The sequence below is a fragment of the Balaenoptera borealis genome (assembly GCF_965194805.1).
Source record: "Balaenoptera borealis genome assembly, chromosome: 3".
NCBI lineage: Eukaryota > Metazoa > Chordata > Mammalia > Artiodactyla > Balaenopteridae > Balaenoptera > Balaenoptera borealis.
Window position 1 is genome coordinate 166,623,523 of NC_138866.1, and position 13,509 is coordinate 166,637,031.

The window sequence follows — 13,509 nt, forward strand, 5'->3', positions numbered from 1 at the left end:
ACAAGATAGATTCTAGTGAATAAATGGTTTTATGTATAAGTCCATAGTGACTCAGTGAGGGGTTATTTAAGATTGCTTCCCTGAATGTAATTCTCCCAGATAGGAAAACCTGGCTCTAAAACTATTGTCCTTATTTCAAATACATATTCTATGAGGAGTCTTTTTCAAACATAGAACAATTTTGACTGCATTGAAAAATGTTGAGGTGGGAAATCTCCATCCTTGATGATCTTCACAAGTGTTAGAAGGAGGACCTCTTAGTAACCTTGGCATCTACACTTAGCAGCCCATCAGTCTTTCTTAGATTGTGTGGATTGGAAAAGGTTGTATCTGTAGTCATCCCTGGTTGGTGCATCAGTAACAGTTTCACTCCCTTCTTCTAAATTAAGTCAGAGTTCTTTTATTTAATCAGTCATTTTTTTTATCCTTGCTTGCTAATTGATGATTTTATAGATACTGCATTTTTTACATGTCACATTTTAATTTTTTCTCTTAAGAAATGTCAATAAAATTTTTCATTTTTTATAGTTTTATTTTGTATTGTCAGTTCTTTTTTGATCATTATTTTACCATGTTCAATTTTAAGGTAATCTTTCCTTTTATTCCCATTGCAAAACATTGTTTTTGACCCACTATGCAGTAGAGTTAATAGTGTTAAAACTAAAAATTAAGCCCAAGCATAGGAAGCATCTTTTAATAGAGAAAATGAACTAAAATAAGTAATTTTGCTGCTGACCAGCACTGTCTTTTGGTTGTAACACAGTTCAGAGCTCTTGCTCCTGAACACATTGTGTTTCTGAATTTGAGAATTTGTAAGTGGAAAGTTCGTACATACAGGTATCTTTCTATTCCAGCTCCCAGAAAAGATGACTTGGAGAAGAGAGTGTTTAAATCTAAATCTGACCACCTACATTATTTCCTATTTTTGGTCTTTTAAAGTATCTTGTCTATAACCAAATCATAATTGAATGCTAGAGGGTTGAAAAGTGCTCCTCTTGGGTGCCCTTCCCAAGGCCTAACCATTTCCAGAGTGCTTGGGTATTTGAACAGGTTAAAGAAAAAGAACATATTTAGGGATATCTTTTAGGCGGTTGAGTGAAATTAATGCAGTGAGACTCCAAACTATGCTGAGTTAAAATATTCATGTAAAATATTTATTAAGGTGGGGACTCCACTAAAAACAATACGTGAGGACATTCTCACTGAGGAAGCGTCAGACAATATATAAGTCCTGTATGTGGAGTGAAATGGGAAAGTCTCCCTGGATTCCTACCTTGCACAGATCCCTTTCCCTCAGCAGAGAGAAGGGAAGCCCTATTAGGTGAATTTTGCTGGTCATTTTTGTTTACATATACATGCAGTGGCTATATTGAGACATTAACTTTGTTGATGTAAAACATTTGAGCACATAATTCGCATATCATCTTGAAATCATGATACTGAATTGCTGATTTTTCAGTATCAAGTAAGTTGTGTATTCTAGAAATGTGTGTATATGGCTTAAGGGAAGATAAGAGGATCAGATATCATCATCATGTTGGATGGAAGTTCTGGAAGTAGGTATTCAGAACTTAAAGATAACACATGTATCACACTTCTGATTGTTGATCTAGAGCCTGGCTAAATTTAGTCATTTAAAAAAATTTTGTTTTTTCTTTTTTTTTTTTTTGGCAGTGCTGTGTGGCTTGTGGGATCTTAGTTCCCTGACCAGGGATTGAACCCAGGCCCACGGCAGTGAAAACTCCGAGTCTTAACCACTGGACTGCTAAGGAATTAAAAAAAATTAAATTTAATTTAAATTTAAGTATGATATACATACTGACTGGTGAATGTAGAGGTGAATTCTCACAAAGTGAGCACACCTGTGTACCCAGTAGATCGAGTACTCCTAACAACCAGGGACCTCTGTTCCCCAGTCACTGAAGTTAACTGCTGTCCTGGCTTCTAGAACACCTAATTCTGACAACCCTTTTACATCTAGTTTTACTAGGACAGGTTTGTGATCAGTTAAGATTTAAATTATGTCATGAACTAGGACTTTTTTTTTTAAAGGCATTTTTAGCTGAAACCTAGAGGGACCCCAGGCTGATCCGGGAGCTCATGTAATACCTTACTTTGAAGCTCCTTCTCCATTGATGCCTTGTTCCCTCTCCCCTCCACCAAACCATGTCAATTCTCTATAGAATTTGTGTCCAGATAAATTAAAAAATTTTTCTTTCTTAGGTAGTGTATATTCAAGTCTCTACTTTCTTTGTAATATAGGTGAATATTTTTTATGTTATTGCTGAAAAATAGTTCTTATATCTATACTATTTTATTTAATCTTCCAGTCTATAAAGGTTCGTTATGATATCTAAGTTGATTTAAAATAACTTAATAGTTTCTTTTTTTTTTAACATCTTTATTGGAGTATAATTGCTTTACAATGGTGTGTTAGTTTCTGCTTTATAACAAAGTGAATCAGCTGTACATATACATATATCCCCATATCTCCTCCCTCTTGTGTCTCCCTCCCACCCTCCCGATCCCTAAAATAACTTAATAGTTTCTTACTGTAACTTTTTTTTCTATAAAGAAACCTGGCACAGTGATATTACACTATTTGGATGATATTTTTGCTTCACCATGTTTGTTTTTTAAATATGTAAATAAAATTTTAAATATTTAATATAATAGTAATCAAACAAATATATATACATGGATACATGGAGATATTTTATTGGTTACTAATTACAATTAAAAAAAAACAATGAAAGAATTTGGAGGGAACATAGGAAAGTCTGACTGAGGCCTCCCAGACAATGACATCACGTGAAGAGGGCTGCTTGCTCTTTTTGGGGTGAGGATACAAGGTAAAGAGTCAGAGCATGTGAGGTTGATTCCCCACCTCCCTTCTACCACCAACGTGTTGGGTAAGTGTCTTTCATTCTGTATATGTATCTATATAATCCTAAACTGCTAAAATGAAATAAGGATTTTTCATTTTTTAATGCCAGACTTGAGTTAAATCTCATTTGTTTTAAAGTAGTATCTTCAATGAATATGAAAACCTTAACAATTTAACTAGAGATATCTATGCTTTATGTGTGGCCTATCCTGAACCCCTTGGAGAAAGACTTTATACAGAAACTAAGATTTTTTTGGAAAATCACGTACGGCATTTGCACAAGGTAAGGATTGATACATACATGATGTAAATGTGTTTATGGCTACATAGTTATTTGACTAGTTCACTGTTTTCCAGTGCAGAACTTGTATCAGGTTAAGGTTATTTGTTTTGTTTCCTAATTAGCATTTTTCTAATATGTATATAAGAGCTATGGGTCAAGCTCTGTGTTGTTAGGTTCTCCAAGGGAAGTCAGTTTAGTTGCTCCAGATCAATACAACTAGTAAGTTAAAGAGTAGGGTTTCAAATCAAGATGTGTTCAACTTGAAATCAAGTGCTTACATATCCTCTGGATGGTGTTTATAGAACCAAGTTTTCTTTTAATGTTGCTTCCCACCTCTTGGTGAATCTCTGTCTTTATATTCAACATTTTAGCTGCCTCTTCATATCCTATATAAGGTCTTTAAAAACCTAGAATTAAAAAGGAGAATGGTAAATTAAAAAGTATGATAGAAAGTCTCTGTGACCAGTTATTTTGGTCAGTGTGCCATGTGCATGAGGGCAACATCACCGACTTGATCTGTGTATAAGCAGTGAATGAATTTTGTAGTATTTGGCTATACACAGCATTTCTAACTTATTTTGGATTACTGATCTTATCAGGAATTGGATGAGATCATTTATTCTTTGAACTAGAAACGTGACTACCTTCTCTTTTCCCTCCAGTATTTTATTTTATCTTTTTAAACTTTTTATTTTATATTGGAGTATAGCCAATTAACAATGTTGTGATAGTTTCAGGTGACAGCAAAGTGACTCAGCCATACATATACGTGTATCCATTCTCCCCCAAACTCCCCTCCCATCCAGGCTGCCATATAACATTGAGTAGAGTACCCTGCACTATACAGTAGGTCCTTGTTGGTTATCCATTTATTTATTTTTTTTATACATCTTTATTGGAGTATAATTGCTTCACAATGCTGTGTTAGTTACTGTTGTACAACAAAGTGAATCAGCCATATGCATACGTATATCCCCATATGCCCTCCCTCTTGTGTCTCCCTCCCACCCTCCCTATCCCACCCCTCTAGGTCCCTGTGCTATGCTGCTGCTTCCCACTAGCTATCTGTTTTACATTTGGTAGTGTATATATATGTTGATGCTACTCTTGCTTCACCCCAGCTTCTCCCTCCCCTAATGGTGTGTCCTCAAGTCCATTCTCTATGTCTGTGTCTTTATTCCTGCCCTGCCACTAGGTTCATCAGTACCATTTTTTTTAAAAATTCCATATATATGCGTTAACATACGGTATTTGTTTTTCTCTTCCTGACTGACTTCACTCTGAATGACAGGCTCTAGGTTCATCCACCTCACTACAAATAACTCAATTTTATTTCTTTTTATGGCTGAGTAGTAGTCCATTGTATATATGTGCCACATCTTCTTTATCCATTCATCTGTTGATGGACACTTAGGTTGCTTTCATGTCCTGGCTGTTGTAAATAGTGCTGCAGTGAACATTGGGGTACATGTCTCTTTTTTTTTTTTTTTTTTTTCATGTCTCTTTTTGAATTATGGTTTTCTCAGGGTATATGCCCAGTAGTGGGATTGCTGGGTCATATGGTTGTTCTATTTTTAGTTTTTTAAGGAACCTCCATACTGTTCTCCATAGTGGCTGTATCAATTTACATTCCCACCAACAGTGCAAGAGGGTTCCCTTTTCTCCACACCCTCTCCAGCATTTATGATTTCTAGATTTTTTGTTAAGGGCCATTCTGACCGGTGTGAGGTGATACCTCATGGTAGTTTTGATTTGCATTTCTCTAATAGTTAGTGATGTTGGGCATCTTTTCATGTGCCTTTTGGCCATCTGTATGTCTTCTTTGGTGAAATGTCTATTTAGGTCTTCTGCCCATTTCTTAATTGGGTTGTTTGCTCTTTTGATATTGAGCTTCATGAGCTGTTTGTATAGTTCGGAGACTAATCCTTTGTCCGTTGTTTCATTTGCAAATATTTTCTCCCATTCTGAGGGTTGTCTTTTCGTCCTGTTTATGGTTTCCTTTGCTGTGCAAAAGCTTTTAATTAGGTCCCATTTGTTTATTTTTGTTTTTTCATTACTCTAGGAGGTGGGTCAAAAAAAGATCTTGCTGTGGTTTATGTCAAAGAGTGTTTTTCCTGTATTTTCCTCTAAGAGTTTTATAGTATCCGGTCTTACATTTAGGTCTTTAACCCATTTGGAGTTTATTTTTGTGTATGGTGTTAGGTAGTATTCTAATTTCATTCTTTTACATGTAGCTGTCCAGTTTTCCCAGCACCACTTATTGAAGAGGCTGTCTTTTCTCCATTGTATGGTCTTGCCTCCTTTGTCGTAAATTAGGTGACCATACGTGCATGTGTTCATCTCTGGGCTTTCTATCCTGTTCCATTGATCTATATTTCTGTTTTTGTGCCAGTACCATACTGTCTTGATTACTGTAGCTTTGTAGTATAGTTTGAAGTCGGGGAGCCTGATTCCTTCAGCTCCATTTTTCTTTCTCAAGATTGCTTTGGCTATACGAAGCCACCATCACCCTGATACCAAAACCAGAAAAAGATATCACAAAAAAAGGAAATTATAGACCAATATCACTGATGAACATAGATGCAAAAATCCTGAACAAAATGCTAGCAAACAGAATCCAACAACATATTAAAAGGATCATACACCATGATCAAGTGGAATTTATCCCAGGAGTGCAAGGATTCTTCAGTTTATGCAAATCAATCAATATGATACACCATATTAACAAATTAAGGAATAAAAACCATATGATCATCTCAATAGATGCAGGAAAAGCTTTTGACAAAATTCAACACCCATTTATGATAAAAACTCTCCAGAAAATGGGCATAGAGGGAAGCTACCTCAACATAATAAAGGCCATATATGGCAAACCCACAGTAAACATCATGCTCAATGGTGAAAAACGGAAAGCATTTCCACTGAGATCAGGAACAAGACAAGGATGTCCACTCTTGCCACTCTTATTCAACATAGTTTTGGAAGTCCTAGCCACGGCACTCAGAGAAGAAAAAGAAAGAAAAGGAATACAAATTGGAAAAGAAGAAGTAAAAAACTGTCACTGTTTGCAGATGACATGATGCTATACATAAAAAATCCTAAAGATGCCACCAGAAAACTACTAGAACTAATCAGTGAATTTGGTAAGGTTGCAGGATACAAAATGAATGCACAGAAATCTCTGGCATTCCTATATACTAACAACGAAAAATCAGAAAGAGAAATTAAGGAAACAATCCCATTTACCATTGCAACAAAAAGCATAAAATACCTAGGAATAAACCTACTTAAGGAGGCGAAAGACTTGTACTCAGAAAACTATAAAACACTGATGAAAGAAATCAAAGATAACATAAACAGATGGAAAAGTATACCATATTCTTGGATTGGAAGAATCAGTATTGTGAAAATGACCCAAAGCAATCTACAGATTCAATGCAATCCCTGTCAAACTACCAATGGCATTCTTCGCAGAATTAGAACAAAGAATTTTACAATTTGTATGGAAACACAAAAGAACCCGAATAGCCAAAGGTTATCCATTTTAATTATATCAGTGTGTACATGTCTATCCCATATTCCCTAACTATCTCTTCCCCCAGTCCTTACCCCCTGGTAACCATAAGTTCTTTCTCTAAGTCTGTGGAAACTTGATTACCTTTTGTTAGCCCTGTGACCCTGGGCAACTCACCTAACCTACCTTGTAGATTGAACTTCTTGTTCCTTTATCTGTAAAATGGAGATAAAGTAACACAGTCTGTGTAATAATATGTCTAACCCTGTACATGACTAGGAGTAGATCTTTTTCAAATGGTAATAACCCATAAGTAGAGCACAATTGATCCTGTGATATTTCCCTTATAACATTTGAAGAAAAGCTCAGTTCTTCAAAGCCTATTTTATCTATCTATTTTATTTTATTTTGTTTTCATTGAAATGTAGTTGACATACAATATTTTGTAAGCTCAGTTTTTCAGAGCCGATTTTATCTGTTTATTTTATTTTCATTGAAATATAGTTGACATACAATATTTTGTTAGTTTCAGGTGAACTACATAGTGATTCAACATTTACATACATTATGAAATGATCACCAAATTAAGTCTAGTAACCATCTGTCCTTATACAAAGTTATTACAATATTATTGACCATATTCCTTGTGCTCTATGTTACATCCCCATGACTTATTTATTTTCTAACTGGAAGTTTGTACCTCTTAATCCCTTTCACCTTTTTGGCCCCCTACTCCAGCATTCTCCCCTCTGGCAGCCACCTGTTTGTTCTCTGTATCTCTGAGTCTGTTTCTGTTTTGTTTTGCTAGTTCATTTGTTTTTCAGATTACACATACGAGTGAGATCATGCGGTATTTGTCTTTCTCTGTGTGACTTATTTCACTTAGCATGATGCCCTCTGGGTTCATCCATGTTGTTGCAAATGGCGAGATTTCATTCTTTATATGGCTGAGTAATATCCCATTGTATATATATATACCACATCTTCTTTATCCATTTGTCTATTATTGGACACTTAGGTTGCTTATGTATCTTGGCTATTGTAAGTAATGCTGCTATGAACTGCTATGAACATTGGGGTGCATGTATCTTTTTGAATTAGTGTTTTCTTTTTCTTCAGGTAAATACCCCGGAGTGGAATTGCTGGCTTATATGGTAGTTCTGTTTTTAATTTTTTGAGGAACACCCTGTTTTCCATAGTGGCTGCACCAGTTTACAGTCCCATCAGTAGTGCGTGAGGGTTCCCTTTTCTATAGATCCTTGCCAGCACTTGCTATTTCTTGACTTTATTTATTTATTTATTTATTTATGGCTGCGTTGGGTCTTCGTTGCTGCACACGGGCTTTCTCTAGTTGTGGCGAGCGGGGGCTACTCTTCGTTGCGGTGTGCGGGCTTCTCATTGTGGTGGCTTCTCTTGTTGCGGAGCACGGGCTCTAGGCGCGTGGGCTTCAGTATTTGTGGCACGTGGGCTCAGTAGTTGTGGCACACGGGTTTAGTTGCTCCACGGCAAGTGGGATCTTCCCGGACCAGGACTCGAACACGTGTCCCCTGCATTGTCAGGTGGATTCTTAACCACTGCGCCACCAGGGAAGTCCTATTTCTTGACTTTTGATGGTAGCCATTCTGACAGGTGTGAGGTTATAGCTCATTCTGGTTTTGATTTGCAGGAAATGCTCTACTTTTTATTATATATGGCAGATACATTTTAGCGTTCTAGTATGTGCATTTATCAGTTTATGAAAGTGGTTTTAATGACAAGTAATTTAACTTAGTCTTAACATTTTTCATATGTTAGTTTTGAAGTTAAAGTTCTGCTGTTGTGAGCTGGTTAGCTTTGGTTATAATATAGTAGATAACTGTGTGAGGCATTTATAAATTTTGCAATTTTATATTTTAGCATAGGTTGAAAGTGTGATTTTTAAAAACTTTTTATTTTGAAATAATTTTAAGCTTATAGGAAAGTTGCAAAAATAATACAAAGACTTCTCAAATACTTTTTACCCAGCTTCTTAATATTAACATCTTGCATAACAGTGGTACAATTATTAAAACCAAAAAATTAACATTGGTATAATTGTGTGATTGAAAACTTACAATTGTGAAGTAGTTTTATGAAAATTTAGAATACTTATATAATTGTATACCATATTTTCTCTCAAGTCCAGTGACAAAAAAAGAAGTTGGCTAATATGTAGATGACAAAGTAAATTGTTAATATAGCCAACAGAACTGAAACAGTTTCACCTGTGAGAACTTTTTAAATTACTAAAGTTATTGCATTATGTTGTAGATAATTTAGAACATACTGATGAGCAAAAAGAAAATAAACATAACCCATAACATACCTCCAGAATTAACCACTGTTAATATTTTTGATATATCTATTTTTAAATATATCTTTTTTTGATACATATTAAAAATATAATTTGATACATGTCTTTTGCATATTTTTATTTTGTGTAGACTTCCATTTTTATTAGAAAATGAAGTTATGTTATATACTTTATAATGTGCTTTTTGCTTTTAATAATATTGTAGGTCTCTTTCTTTGTCATTAAATAGACTTTTGTAATTCTGGCAATGATTGTAAAATTTTTCATTTTGTGGAGATACTGTGATTTGTTTAAATATTCCTGTATTGCTGGGCATATAGATTATTTCCAGTTCATAAAGTTGTGATTATAAACAATACTTCCATGAACATCCTTGTAGCTAAGTTATTCTTGTTTTACCAAGTTTTTTTTATAGGATAAGTCCCTAGACGTGGAATTACTGGGTCATAAGTCATGAACATTTCCCTCCATATCTGTGTGTTCCGAATTGGTGGATATGGAGGCCCGGCTCTAGGGACTTGAGCATCTGCGGATTTTGGTATCCATGGTGGGGTCCTGGAAACAATCCCCACTGATGTTGAGGAACAACCGTAGTAAGAAATTGTTCCTAGATTTATATTCTATCCAACCAGCAGCAGTAGTTCCTAAGTGGGCCCTATTCCCCAGCATTATTAATAGTGGTTGCGATTTTTAATTTATTTACCATATGATAGGCAAAAAAATACTATTTATAGGCTATTCCTATCATCCTGAGACTTAATTGGTAAAAATTACAAGTTTAAAAGCATAACTTTCTCAAGAGTTAATTGGATGAGTGTTGAGGTCATGTCTTGCCTAAGGTCACACGGACAGCTGATGGAAGAGCCGAAGTAAGAGCAGCGGTGGCCTCGGGAATGTCTGTCCTGTCCAGTGGGTTTTTATTGTTAGACTAGATTTCCATTAAAATTAACTTTTTAAACATCAGCCCTCAGATTTCAGTTTGATTGTCATTTTTCAAAAAATAGTAGGTTTTTATTAAATAAATATAACTTATTTGGGGAATATGGGAAATGTGCCAATTTTCCTAAGTAGTCTTATTCACAAAAGTGAATAATATGAGGTGATGACATAACTACAGGCTGATCAAAAGTGATGGACGTGAGGAAATACAATAGAATTACATTCTGTTTTAATCTCATCTAATATTCTAGCCCAAAGAACAGCATCAAACCATTACATTTTGTTTTTTTATCTTTGAGAATGAAACATTTACTCTCTAGTATGGATGCTGCACTTTCATATCTAAGATTCACATTTTTTTTCTAGCTCTTTCATTGTTACTAAAGGTAGTTAAAAATAAGAATGTAATTTGTAAATGTAATATATAGTGCTTGAATTATGTCACTTATTTAAGAACATTAGTTTTTGATAAATTTCATAGCTTACAAATGAAAATGATTAGTGCTTTCTGAGTAAAAAATATTTTTCTTCTTTTTCTAGAGAGTTCTGGAATCTGAAGAGCAAGTACTTGTTATGTATCATAGGTACTGGGAGGAATACAGCAAGGGTGCAGACTATATGGACTGCTTGTATAGGTAAGTACACGTTGAGACTCTCGACGGTCTAAACAGTGCTGCCTGCATGTGGTAATTGCAGGAGTTTTTGGTTGGTTTGTTTTTACTACCTACTACCCATGAAAATGAGCAGAACTAAAGCATCACCTGATGTGTGGACTTTTCTCTGCTACGCGGAAAGCTCTGTAGTGTGGGTCACGTGGGTATTTGCGAGCCAGGCAGTGTACGGAAACTTATTCTGTGAAAACTAAAACTGTATTTGATGGCATAGCTCTGTTTCTTCAGTTGTCTGGGACTGTGTAACACACATTAAATCTTGACAGATCCGAAGTGAAACTTCAGCTTGGATGAAACTTCTAGTGAATCTAAGCTCGTGCCCCCCTCCAGCATGCTCTTGTTTGACTCTAGGATTCAGCATTTTATGTTTCATGGAAGTACCTGGCAGTTTTCACTTGACGTTCTCCCGCCCTCTCCTCTAGACGTACTGAATTACCGGCAGTGTTGTGATACCTTGTGGTCTCATATCATCCCGCCTTTCCTTGTGCTATTCTGTCTGTCTGGATTGCTTTTCTTCCTTTCCCTGAATGACTAGTTCCCATTCCCCGCTCTGAACTCCCCTCTCCTTGCCTCAGTCTCCTGCCTAGATCTTTGGTGTTAACTGCCACTCATGCATGTTCCTGTGGCACCCTGGGCTGGTCCTCTCTAACTCATTCACGTAGACAGTGGAAATAAGTACAGTACCTAGGTACACAGGCAGAGACACCCATTTGTTGAAGGACACTGGATAAATAGGGAATAGTGCTGTTAAGCACCTGGGCCTTTTGGCCTGTGATGGTTGCAGTGATAATTTTGCCCTGTGCATTGTGGCTTGGGCCACAGGTGAACCCCTGCCTCAGTTTCTTGCTGGAGAAGAGGAGTAGAGCTAGGTCTCAAAGCGTTTCCTGCACAGGTACATGGGGCCGAGGCATGGTCACCTTGGTGTGTCTGTCCTTCTTTGCTTTACTGGTTCGTATTCCCTTTGGTTTTTATAACAACACTGGACTTCACTAGATGTAAGCTGCCTAGGTTAGAAACTGGAACTCACTTCTAAATGGCCGGTACCTCTGTTTCCTCTTAGAAGAGCAAAATATAATAAAACCAGAAACCAGCAATTGCTAACAAGGGCAAGGTTTACTGTGGCTTTGGCTTTTACAGAACATGTTTGCCATCCATTAAACATCCTGACATTTGATTTCCCCCCTCCATCCACCAAAGTGGCCTAATCATAAATAGAACTTAAGAATTCCTTAGCTAAACCGTGGGGGAGAGCGGGGGGAGTTTTAAGGATCAGAGTGAGAGCACACGCGTGTCTTTGTCACTGCTGAGAAGCTGGGGCCACTGGTATATGGATGACAAAACAGAGTGCTTCGACTGTGTGCCATGCAGTGGGATCCCTCGTTAGCTGAGATACTTCAGTAAAGATTCAAGTTGTTTTTCTATTCTTTCTTAGTTTTCTGGGGCACCGTTCTCTTGGTTCTCCTGCACCTCTCTTTACCAAAATCAGTTTGGTATTATTGAAAGTAGTACTATTAAATTGGTACTGTTGATGAGCTTTTATTAGATTTTGCAATATATATGATATATACACATATGTGTGCATACATATAAAGCCATAACAGGTAGTTGGTTTTTTACAATGGAGGAAAACTAAGGGTCAGAGAGGTCAAGGTCCCTGAGCTGGAAAAATTACAAGGGCAGAATTTAAACCCAGATCAGTCTGAATAAATCCATTTAACTTCTTCATTCTACCTAGCCTCATTCTAGAGAGTCATTGTAGTCACTTACGTAGGTTCTATTCTCATCCTTTAGCTACACTCTGCGTTCTTTCTAGGATGATCTCTATTACTCCTGGTTTTAGCTACAACCTATATATTGATAACCACCAAAATAAATGTTTATTGCAGGTGGTCTAAGTTTCAGAGGAATATTCTTACCTAGCTGCCTGTACCTCCAGGATGTTCTGTGGGTACATCCTACTACTGCAGATGTTCACAACTGAGCTTGTTATCTTTTACACACACGCTGCCCCAGTAATACTCATTTTGGTTGATGGTAGTCCTGGACATCCAGATGTATATGCCGGAAGTCTCAGTTATCCTTCACCTAGGGTTATCCTCTCTACCTGACCCCTCTTGGTCAGATCCTCCAAATGTCTCTTAAATTTATTATTTCCTTTGCAGTGCTATTATAGTATTGTAGTTCAAGCTTTTTATTGTTTCTGACCTGGACTATTATTGATAACATCCCTGTAACCAGTCTCCCAGCCTTTGATTTCTAATTTATTCTATTTAGTAAACTTCTCAAGTGCAAATTTGATCACCGTCTGAAATCATTTAGTAACTTTCCACTGTCTGTAGTAAAGACTTAGAACCAATGGCTCATGGGATTCACTTATAGAGTGTTTTGTTTGACCTCTGTGGGGTTGGCTTCATGTGACTGATTTATTTAATTATATTGGTAGACTGGGTGGTGAGATCCTTCTCATAGAGGGCACATTTGTTAGTAATTAGAAAAAAAACTGCTTGATAGTCTTTACTGGTTGGGTAGTAGCTTATCCAAGCTATCTCTTGTTATTAATCTTAGTCTATAAGGAAATCTGTGTGAAGAAATGTAAAGGAAAAAAATCAGTTTTATTTCAAAAGCATTTTTCAGTATTATTGTTTTGAAGTAATTTCTAGCCTTTTCTTTACTCTGATTGATTTATAAGATGGATATGCATTCGCATAGGTGACTTAAGGGTTCCAATTTTAAAGAAAAATAATGGTGCTCCTACCCCACCTTTCCTGCCCCTACATATCTGTTTAGGCCCTGTGGGCCCTTGAAGTGGGGTACTTAAAGTATTAGCTTGAGGACTAACGACTCTTGAAATCCAGTAGGTATTAGCATGGGAACAGTTCTTAT

The 13,509-nt window shown here is 36.5% G+C and overlaps 1 protein-coding gene across 6 annotated transcripts in view; it reads left to right on the forward strand.

The window, feature by feature from the left end:
* Positions 1-13,509, forward strand: part of CUL2 (cullin 2) — an 82,665-nt gene that overhangs the window by 22,206 nt on the left and 46,950 nt on the right. For all 6 annotated transcript variants that reach the window (XM_082385410.1, XM_082385409.1, XM_082385407.1 and 3 more), the window contains 2 exons: positions 3,068-3,170; positions 10,496-10,590. In XM_082385410.1, coding sequence (XP_082241536.1) covers positions 3,068-3,170; positions 10,496-10,590 — 198 coding nt within the window. The remainder of the gene's footprint in view (positions 1-3,067; positions 3,171-10,495; positions 10,591-13,509) is intronic.